The 11,142-nt window shown below is 40.8% G+C and overlaps 1 protein-coding gene across 3 annotated transcripts in view; it reads right to left on the reverse strand.

Moving 5' to 3' along the window:
- The window catches only part of EMCN (endomucin), a 55,150-nt gene extending 44,016 nt beyond the window's left edge, over nt 1-11,134 (reverse strand). For all 3 annotated transcript variants that reach the window (XM_017736859.1, XM_017736860.1, XM_017736858.1), the window contains exon 1: nt 10,977-11,134. In XM_017736859.1, coding sequence (XP_017592348.1) covers nt 10,977-11,037 — 61 coding nt within the window. In that variant the 5' untranslated portion in view covers nt 11,038-11,134. The remainder of the gene's footprint in view (nt 1-10,976) is intronic.
- Between the last annotated feature and the right edge of the window lie 8 nt (nt 11,135-11,142).

An 11,142-nucleotide genomic window follows, 5' to 3' on the forward strand; every position in this document is an offset into this window, starting at 1 on the left:
CTTCTCTTATTTTGGTTTTCACTACTCATTTGTCTTTCTTTCCGCTGCATGACCCTTTACCCTAAACCCTGAGATAAATTTTTTTCTTTTGTAATGCATTTTTGTGTAAAGGTTCATACATTATCCAAAGAACAAAAATACAGATATACTGTTAGAAGAGGTTTAAGTGCAATTTTAACAGTGTTGTTTGAAACCATCAACTCCTTTCTTGCTATTTGAAGATCACAAATAAAAAATCTATTAGTGAAACACTCCAGAGACAAATTTTTTTAAAAAAGGAATACCACCCCACTCCCCCCGATATTTTCTTCTGGAAGAATTAATTTTATAGAAGTAATACTGTTTCTAGTGCATTTAATCCTTAAGGACTCACACTTCAGATTTTCCCTCTATAGTCACATCAACTAGATTTTTAATGGGAATCAAGGTTCTGATGTAATCCCGTAAATGGCCAAAGCTGATAACAGTGTGTAGTGAAGGATATTAAATTAAACAAAGCCATTTGAAAACTTCATGAATTTGAAGCAAACTCAAAAAACCCCACAACACTCATGTTTTCATATCTCTTTAGTATGCAAAGCAATACTCACAGTGTGGCACGCCTCATGCATGCATTCAGATGTGCCTGTAACAGGACCTGCACGCAACCACTCAGGCTGTGACAGCACCTGGTGAAAGGAAAGCTGTGTCCCCAGTAACAGCCCCGTGCTGGGTCACTGCCACTTCGCTATCGTCAAGAGCCAGAATTGCACAGTGTTTTTCCAGCCTGGCCTCACAATGGTTTTGCACTGCTGCAAAAGCTCTTAACGCAGCCTCCTGCAACGTAAGCCGTTTTCCACCTTGGGATTTTATCTGCTGTGAATATCTTACATTAGCAGCTGGAGGGACAAAGTAGACCCTGAACAAAGTTACACTGGCCATGGTTAAGGTGAACGCCTGTGAGATGTATTTAGATACTACAGGCAATGCTAAAAATGATAAGGCAGGGAGAAAGGCCACATCCTTTGCTGCCTGATGCCAATCAGCTGAAAGCCTGTGGTTGCTGCCTCCGAGAAACCTCCGGTTTGCCAAGCTGCTACCTTCCTTTCAGTCACGTCTCTCTTCAGCAACAAACCAAAAACACATTATGAAAATCCTACATGTGGAGATCTTGCATTTAAAGTCTACTTTCTACTTCTTCACTGTAGCTGCTGGTCATGGTTTGCAGGCTGGTGTCACACGACAGAGACAGCCTGCTGCAAAAGAGTGGGAAAAACTTATAAGCATAAGCATAGGGGAAGACACAAAGGCAGGAAGAAGCAGCTCCTGGGCCACAGACACATAACACTCTTCCTTTAAAAGGCAAAAGCACCTGGAAACAGGTGAAAGAGATGGATATTAGGGAAGGGAGAGCATAAATGCAAAGCCCCATAGCTAGGAAAGGAGACAGGGACAGGGCTCCTCCTGCACGGCATGGGAACAGGCAGCAGCAATTGGGGTAATGTGGGATTTGGTTTCTGCAGAGGAAACATAAACTGGGTGGGCTGGAGGCAGCCAGCAGCAAGAGCTGAGGGGAGGAAGGAAAGGGAGGTAGCTGCCACCATTTTTCCAGCAGGGACCAGGGAGAAGGCAGGAAATGCAGCTTCGGTGCCAGCACTGCCTCAGAGCTCCTCCTGCTCACTCAGGCGTGTGGGGCTAGCATGACCCAACACTAAGCACTAGCAGAGAGCTCCTGGGAATTACCAATCCCCAGGCAAAAAGCTCCCACAAAGCCTGCTCACAGCACCCAGCAAACAGCTCCTGCATAGGGATCTGCTGCACAGAGAAATATTGACAAGGCAGCTGCCAAGGACCAGCCTCAGCCAACGTAGGCCGCTGAGGGCTCCCCTCCTCAAAACATTAATGAGAAGCTTTGGATGAGTGCCCCCGTGTTACTGAGTATTTGAAACAACCCAAGCACAGCATGATTTGCCTCTCTGCATGTGTGGACATAGAAATCTGGGCACTTAACTAGCCAGTTTTAAGGGGGGTTTTATTGCCTTAGAAGAAGTGCAAACTCCCTATCAAAGGCTTTTAATCACAAGCTTTCTCAGTGTGCCTTCTGCTCACGTGAAGCTTGGTGGATATCTCTATTACTGTGGATGAGTACATTGTTCGCACTCCATAAAACAATAAATGTGCTCAGCATGCTCATCAGCACTCCAGCCTGCCTTGAATGAAAGCTCCAAGCTCTGAAATTCTCTTTATTTAAACCTGTTAAAACTATTTAATAGGTTTTAATTAAACCCTTTAAAGCCATTTAAACCACCAGATTGCCACCCTTTGATTGTGATATATTTGTTTGTCCATGTGTAACATAAAAGGTACGAGTTTCTAAGGACTATATTATAGTACAAAAAAATGAACTGCCACCTCCCTCACCCTTGTGTTAGTCAAGCTAAATAAATTTGAAAAATGTCCTTAGTGGGTGCAATTTTACATAGAAAGCTCTATACATATTGTGCATTGCTGAGTAGAACAAGAAAAAGACATAAAGGAGAGCCCCTTCCCTTGCAACAGGAAGGAATAAAAGTGTTGATGTAAGTCACCCCCACCCAGAAGGCAGAGAGAAAACTGCAGTGCTTACAGCTTTTTCCTCACCGTGCTATTTGCAAGCCTATTTTTGTTTCCCAGAAAAAGAGTGTGTTTGGGTAGGGCAAATCTAAAACAGCCAGAGCTGAGCCCGGGTCTGTTGGTAGCTCCCCTTTGCAATGTGTTGCAGAAGTTAGGAAAGTCATATAGTTCTGTGCTGTGTTTGTGATCCCAGTGCATCTCCAGCAGCATGACTAATTGTATAATTCAGGAAAGGGTCACAGCAGTGTCTGCTATGATGAATTTATTTTTAGAACATCCGGGATCAGCCTAGACACCCATTTTAGCCACACCCGCCCATGTCACTCTGCTCCTGACAAAGCTCTGAAAGCCTCTGGAACATCAAAAAGCAGTTCCTGTCAGAAAACTCCGTGGAAACACTATAAATTGCTTCTATAATTAATGTAATTCCATGCTCAATGGCCCATTGAGACTCTCTTCATCTTTTCCACTCCGCCTAGAACAAAGGTTAAACGGTACAGAATATCCCAAAGGGAAGGCCCCAAACAGCCTTTGCAAGCCCTGAGCAAGTACAGTCTCGCTGGAGTTACTTTATATGCAAGGATGAAGGGTATACTTTGAAAATATCTCATTTCTCTAACTGGCACATATAGCAGATAAAGATCTCCTTGTCTCTATCTTGCCAAGCTGATTGAACACTCACGTTATTCTGAATTTCTACCAATCTGATACAACTGCTAAGATCAGATGCAAAACTGAGACTCTGTTCTTACAAGCTTTTTGCCACAAAGTATTCCTTTTTAAAAAACAAAGTTGTTACTACAAAGAGCACTTGCAACAGAGTGTCAGCACTGAGGACTTATCCTACCAAAGAGCAGCGGGAACTGCTGCATTGGCCACGCCAGCTCCCACTCTGAGAAACAGCTTCCTAGCGGTACAGAGCGGCCCACACTCAAGAGCGCTCAGGCCTGTCAAAATCCCAGCTCCCAGTCGGCGCTCTGGGAAGTCATGGTGAGCTGGGAGCTGATCATATCATGCAGGTGAACAGCTATAGACATCCCTTGTACTTTTATTGGCCATTAGTGTGATTGTATTCCCCATGACAATTACAACTATTACAATTGTCAATAAGCTGTTCCATTCCTACAAAACCCCTTCTGCTCTTCTTCAAGCTTTTCTCCCGTGAATGATCAATCCCCACTTTACATTCTGCATCTGGAAACAGCATTTTCTGCCAGCTCTTAGAAATGCAAGGTGAAAGCAATTAGGGAAGAAGCAGACAGTGCACTACAAGGAAGTGTCTCCAAGACAGTAAAATAAATTGTGCCTAGTTCACCTAAATTCAAGAGCATTAAGACATGCCAGCCACATGGCTCCATTAGCACAGGGAATGGCTTGCAAATGTAATGGAATCCTCTGGAGCCATTTGAATTAGACAGGGTAAAATGTGCAGAGAACCAAAAAACCATTGTGCACTGGAAGGTTTTTCTGCCTCTGATATGTGTGCTGTGTTCTTCCCTTGCTGTCATTAGCACATCTCAGGGACTAGGTTATTTGGCATAAATCTCCAGTAAGTCCTTTTTGTTGCTGCATGTTGGAAACAAGTGAGTTGTTGCAAGCCCAACAGTTTCTTAAATACATTTGCTGTCTTCTGAATCACAGCAAATATATTAATACACTACTCTTATAAGAAAGGACCTTCCTAAACAGAACCTAAATTTGCTCTGCTGGAAGAGTCTTTCTGGGCAGCCAGCCTTTGGTGTAGCTACAATTTCCAAGGATTATGTGATGAGAGTCAAAACAGAATAAGACTCCATAGGATGTCTAAAAAGCTCCACAATTCAAAGAATTCAGTAGTTTTCAGAAATAGATTTTAACAGTCCTGTGCAAGAATGAGTAACTACAATGGAACTGCACACTGGTCCCAAACACTTCCTTCAATACACCACAGATTTCTGACTTAATGAAGATCTTTATGAGTCAAGGGCAAATGAGGTTTGACAACTTGGCAGAAGTTTCAGAGTGTCTATAATTCCTGGGTAAAGAAAACCCTCAATTTTTTGCCTTTGTGGACTTCAAATGGCCATGGAAGAATTAGCCATGTATCATGTCAAAAGCTGTCCCTCTCTACTGGACATGAGACCAGGAATTTGGGTGGAAAGGATTTGAATTTCACATTTCTTTGCAGAGTAATTGTCACCTATTTTTGCCATTTTGTCTGAAAATATTTGGTGATACTTTTGCTTCTCTAACCTTTGAATGAGTTTGCAAACACTTATATTTACATCATCTATATTGTTGTGATATATAACCTGTGCTGAGATGAGAAGGAGTAATTTATCTGTCTAGGAAAGATGATTTCAGGCTGTCCTCTCACTGAGATAGATAGCACCCATACAATAACATTTGAAAAGTTATCAACACTGTATTTCAAATAAAACCTTAGACTCAATGTTGGCATGAGAACAATGGGTATGAGAAAAAGTAGGAAAAGTAGTAAAAACTTAAGGAATATATGGGGTTCTGATCACTTCAAGTAATTAATACGCAATGCAAACACATCTCAACAAATAAGTATTTTACAGAGGAAAATAACTCAAATTGGCCAGGAAGGTTAGTAAATCTCCTGGCACTGTTTTCCTCAGATCAACTAAAATCCAAAGCTTTTGCCATTCTTATCAGCTGTTGCCTCAATAGTCAAATTTCTCAAACCCAAACCCAACATTAATCTCCTGTTAAAGATTATGAAAAAAGAAATCTGCAAGAAGCATAAACATCTCATTAATACCATCATGTTAATTGATTTAACCCTAAAGTTACACTGACACTCCTCAAACCAAGTACCACACTGAGAAATCACAGCATTAAGACAAACTGAATGTGCTTTTTAGAATGATTACTTATCTTATAGAAATCTTCAGACAGCAAGGCTGGTGTAATGCTCCTATCCCAGCAAAACACATAATTTTGTTAGAGCGATAAGACAAGGCAGAATGGTTACAGCAGATAAATGTGATGCAAAATTATGTGCCACTTGCTCTGTGGTTTCAGAAACCTGAGATGCATTGCTATCTACAACATGCAGCTAACACCCAGGAGCATGTTACTGCCGCTGAACAAAAAAAAGGGATTCAAAATAGTTGTAGAACTATTCTGCTTATCTACTGATAAACCGGATAGAATTTGCACTTGTACGAAAGGAAAGCATTCACTTTCCACATAAAAGCAGTCAGAAAATCCTTGCCCTGTTTCTAGTTTGAAACATAACATTTTTGGACCATCAGCTAGTCAGTCTGGCCTGAAAGGGGTTGTTGTCTACTCTGACTACTGAGAAAAAAAAGTCTTTTAAAATTAATTTGGACCCTTCCAGGCCAGCCTCTAGTCCATGGGTGGGTGGCAGTAGAGAGCTTCCTACCCCTTTCTACAACACCCCAGCAGATCACACTTGCTGAATTTTATTCTAAGTCATCATATCAGCAAGTGATCATCAGCTCAGTCTTCTCGCATGGGGAGGTAGGGCCAGAAGGCAGTGTGGAGATAACATCATATTAAATTGTGTCAAACCCCTCTTCCTATCGCAGGCAGGTCTGGCGGATACCACATGGCAGTGTTAGAGCATCCAAGGGTCCATTTTCACAAGAGAAGTGCCAAGGTATGGCTACTTGATATCTCAGCTGCTGGAACCGTGACAGTGACTTGCAGGGCCGGACATGGTGCTACTCAGGGGTTTGACACTTCTGTTTAAAAGGGAAACCTATTTTAATAGAGAAACACGTCTTTTAGAGCGCTAGTTGAAACCAAAAGTAGATGCTTGTCTTCTAAAGGAGCCAGGTCTTTGATTCTTGACTTGTTTTTGGAAATAACACCTGCTACACACAAATCCAACTTTATCTCTCTATTCATAGAATTGCAAAATAAACCCATTAAAGAGTCTTCCTTGAGCTGTTGTAGCAAAAATTACAAACAACAACAGCCTCTCCCCCACTTCATAAGGCCCATAAATAAAAATCAGTTTTCCACGAGATTTTACTGTCTTTACATGTTGAACTTAGTCTGGCTATTGAATAGTACCAGTTATAAGTACTCCCTTCCCAAGGTTAAGAGTTCCTTAAATATTATTTTTAATTTGTAATTTTGCAGTACAAATTACAGTACAAAAATATAAGTTCAAGTACTTTTGCAGGTTTTCCACACAGGACTCAGATGTATAAACAATCTGAGTCCAAATTCAAAGTACTTTCCTATTCAGGAAAAAAAAAACCACCAAACCAAACCAAACCAAACCTCAGCAGATCTTTTTTCCTAATTTATAAACTAGTAAACATTTAATAAGAACTCTAGGTTTGAATACAGATAAAAAGAGTCAGCTAAAGAAAAGAGAAAACATTCTGGTAAATTTTCAGAAGGGACAACCATTTTTTGGGCATGTTATACGGCATTATGTGTTCCCAGGTTTGGAGCTGAATGCTGTAGGCAACTTGCCCTTCATATTCAGTTTCCATTTATTTTGGCTGTAAATCATAACCAAGCAGGTATCAAGCCATCTGCTTCTACCCTCAATAAATGCAGTAAACTTGCTTTCAGGCTTGGGGCTACAACATGCAGTTTTCTTCTGTCCGGTAATAAATACACCTTTAAAATCTGTTAGGCAAAAACTGGCCCAATATGCAAAAGATCTAATGAATTAAAGGAATGTGGCAGCAGGGAAAAAAAACCAACCAAAAAATCTGTACAGGAATAAAAATTCAATATTCAATTAAAGGGCATGATAAACTCCAGCACTATAATTTGATTTTTGACAAAGCTAGTCTTGGCAAACTGCTAGGAACAGTAAAAGAACCAAATACAATTTTTTTTTCACAACAGGCAAATTCACAAGACTTTCCAAGTTTTGGCTCAAGCAAGTTAAAGGTATAAGAAAGTCTTATCTAAAGCCTATTCACATTTCTCAAATTTTCAGAAATGAGACAATGATCCAACTGTGACAGTCTGTGCCTTGCTGGTTGTCCAGAGAACAATACATGAATAATAACCCCGAGTGAGGGGAGACCATTCTTAAAAGCTTTCACTGCTCAAAACAGTTTAGTTAGAATTTAAATTTAAAAATTAATTTTTAAAATACTTGAAGGCTTATGAGCTGAGAGCACAGAAGACGGAAAAGAAAAAGACTATCCATCTCCTCTAGTTTACATCAACAAGAGCAGAGTTCAGACAGCTGCAAATGTGTGTAATCACTACAGAAGCCCTGGCTCAGTGGAACTTTTCTCAAGCTATCAGCCTGGGAGTCAGGATTAATCAGCTGGGCTGTAGGCTTGGGATGCTACACTGCATCCCCTTAATGAGGAAGGGGGTTGGGAAACACATCTTTTAGGGCTGATCCACAGTGAAATGGAACAGCTCCAAATTACTTCAGGGGCATTTAGACCAAACTCTGAATGCCAAGATTTGCTCCTACCTTTCAAAAAAGAAAAACAGCCTTGTTATTTTGTAGTGCCATCAATTTTGACAGAGCACTCGGACAAAGCTACTTCTAGCTGTCACCAGGGGTCAGCAATCGGGCGTTAATAACCCACCCCCTGGACGTGTCCAACGCAAGGTGATACATTCCAGCTCCCCCGCTCGGGTGCACAGCCTGAACACGTCCAGATCGATGCTGGGAGGAGCACAACCCACTCTCCTCTGCCATCATTGCTGCAAGAAGCCAGCCTGGGTGCCTGAGTGAGAAGGATGCAGCGCTGTGCTACCAGCACTTTGTGGAGGGCGTTTGCTGTGTTGTGCTGTGCAGCCACAGCCACGCTGTAGTACAAGACCAAGGCGCAGGAAGATGCAACATCTAAGCACTTACATTATAAGCACATGCCAAGGCTTATCCTCCCATCTTTTAGAAGAACAAACTTCACCTTTACACATTTTAAAAGTAATGACATCCTAAGGCAGATTCAAGAGCATTTGTATTTGATTACTATAATTTGACGTATTTTTTGACACATTCCAGTGCTGTCTGTTTAAAGCTGGAAATTCTATGAACCAACCCAGAAAGCATTTTTATTCAAGCTACATTTTGGAACAGGTAAGAATAGAGGGCAATATGCCAGGAGGACTGAACACCTTGTGATGAGCATGAAGGAACTCCTGTTTTAAGCATGTGATTTAACTCCCAGAAGGTTGAGAAAAGTCAAGATAGGAGGAATGAGTTGTCAGGAGGCTATCAGCCTCCACATCTGTACATAACTGAGCCCCCGGTAATGTGCTGACAGAGGGCAGACTCCTCCAAAACAATAGGGGCTTTTGAGGATGAAAGATCCCAAGACAAATTAGAAAATTTTATAGAAAGGCACTCTGAGAATACACCTGAAGAAAAAGCATGAAATTTGGAAGCCCTACAGGAGACCAGGTATGTTCTCTACTAACCACAGTTGAAATTTCCTAGTCCACTTCTGTATGATATACAAAAGATAGACAAGCACCTTGTGTGTGGCATATGAAAAATTTGCAAGCCACACATTTATCTTTGTGAGCTTTGAAGGCAAACTACTCCAAAACCTGGGGGAGGGAGTATTAAAACACTGCGGTGTGATTTGACCTTCTCTAAGTATTACTGATCATAATTTTAAAATACTACAAACAACTGCAGAAAGGTCTTGTTGCTGTCTCCAATGCTCAAAAAAGGGAGACTGAGCACAAGGGAGACTGGTGTGAGTCTCCTGACCATCAATTCCCAGCTTCAGATTACAAGACTCTGCTGTTACAGCCCAGATGTCCAGAGCACTTTAGAGATCACAAAAAGTGGAAATCCAAATACTTTGGTCCAGCTTTGCACAACAGACAATAAAATCACTTCTGTCTTAACAAGCTGATGCATGGGGTAACCTGAAGGAAGCTTGTAACTTTACTTTCACAAGGTAGATAAAGACATAGTCCAAATTTCCCCATAAATTTTCTAAATTTTCTAATGTGAATTTACCAACAGAATTTCACTACCACATCTACCTTGCAATTAAGTGTTAAAAAATACTTTTGCAGAACCAAAATTGCTCAGAACAAATGTATCATATATAAAATCTGCTTATTCACTGTCATTGGTTCTGCCACGTTCATATCATGCAGAGGAGGCAAAATCCTTTTTTAAGAAAGGATTGTACAAAATTAGCAGGATTCCTCCCACCTTTGCATGTTGCTTTGTGGTAAGCTTTATGGACTGTTGTGTTAAATACGCTCTTTTTGATGCATCTGCACTTTGCTTTTCAGAAATTGTGAAATTAAAGCTTCGACAATGACAGGAAGGCTATTTTTACTAGGAGTAGCAGACAGAGAATAAATAGTACTTCAACACATTTTTGGGGCTTGTACTTACTTAACATAATTTTAAAAGCAGTGCTTTCTGTGGCACAAGCTTATTTTTAATCTCCTTTATTGATCTGTTTCCCTAAGAGCAGTGAGCCCAAGCAATGGCATAAGATATACCACAAAAGACTAGATTTCAACACATAACCTGAGCAAAAGTTGATTAACTTTGTTTAGATCAGTTAATCTAGTATTATCAATTTTTAAAGGTCTGATTAAGAGATCCTTTTCAGGAAATCTATAGGCATTTGTGGAAGTTTTGGCCCAGAAGGCTGCGAAATGAAAGTACAGACAAAAAGCAGATTTTACTTTAAATGTATCTTTTGCCAAAGGTGATGATAGACTCTGGCCCTTGTTGCAGTTTCTCTCACCCTTTCAGGTTTTACTTGTTAATTCTATTTTAAAAGCATGATCTTTCAAGCTGAAGAATAATGCAAACATCAGTTCAGTGACCACCTGAACACCAAAAGTTTGATTAAAAATGTGCATTTAAGAATTGTACCTAAAAGATATTGCACCCAGCAACTCACATGACCCCTAAGCTTGCACCCCTCATTATATGACACTTGATAAATATTGCAAGCCCCTGTATCTTTGCGAGCAAAACTAAGATTATTTCTGAGAGAAATTCTTGGCCAAACTTACTGCTGGCATAGTGCCAGGGAAATCTATCAGGATGGATCTGATTTGCAAGAGCAAAAATTGCAAAATCTTTCAGATTCAACTCCCCCCTTAAAGCCATCTTTACAAAAAATGCTTTAATGCATAGAAGAAAAACAGAACTGAAAACTTTTGTAAATACACCTCTGCTTTTAACTCCTCTCAGATTTAGGAGCTTCATGACACTTAGAAAGAAAGCTGTCACAAAAATACAATGGCAGGAAAGTTTTTCACAGAACACATATAACTCGACTGCCAGTTAGTACCTTCTCCTCCAACACACAGTCTTTCAATCACTGCAGCAGAAATGAAAAAAAGCACCCAGTGACTGACAGCTAAGCTTTGTTCACAAGCCACTTGAGAGATGTGACAAGTCTATCCAAAAAAGCCAAAGAACTTACCTCCTACAGTGCAAACACAGAGTACAGCAAGGAAAAAGGAGGCAATCTCCAGGAGTTTCATGCTTGGTGGTAGCGGTGGTAGTGCTGTCAGCTCTCCCTTATGCAGCTGGGCAGGGAGTGCTCTCTCACTTTGAGGCAGGCCTTAATTACTCCATGGAAAAAGGAG

The sequence above is a fragment of the Corvus brachyrhynchos genome, unplaced genomic scaffold (assembly GCF_000691975.1).
Source record: "Corvus brachyrhynchos isolate BGI_N302 unplaced genomic scaffold, ASM69197v1 scaffold175, whole genome shotgun sequence".
NCBI lineage: Eukaryota > Metazoa > Chordata > Aves > Passeriformes > Corvidae > Corvus > Corvus brachyrhynchos.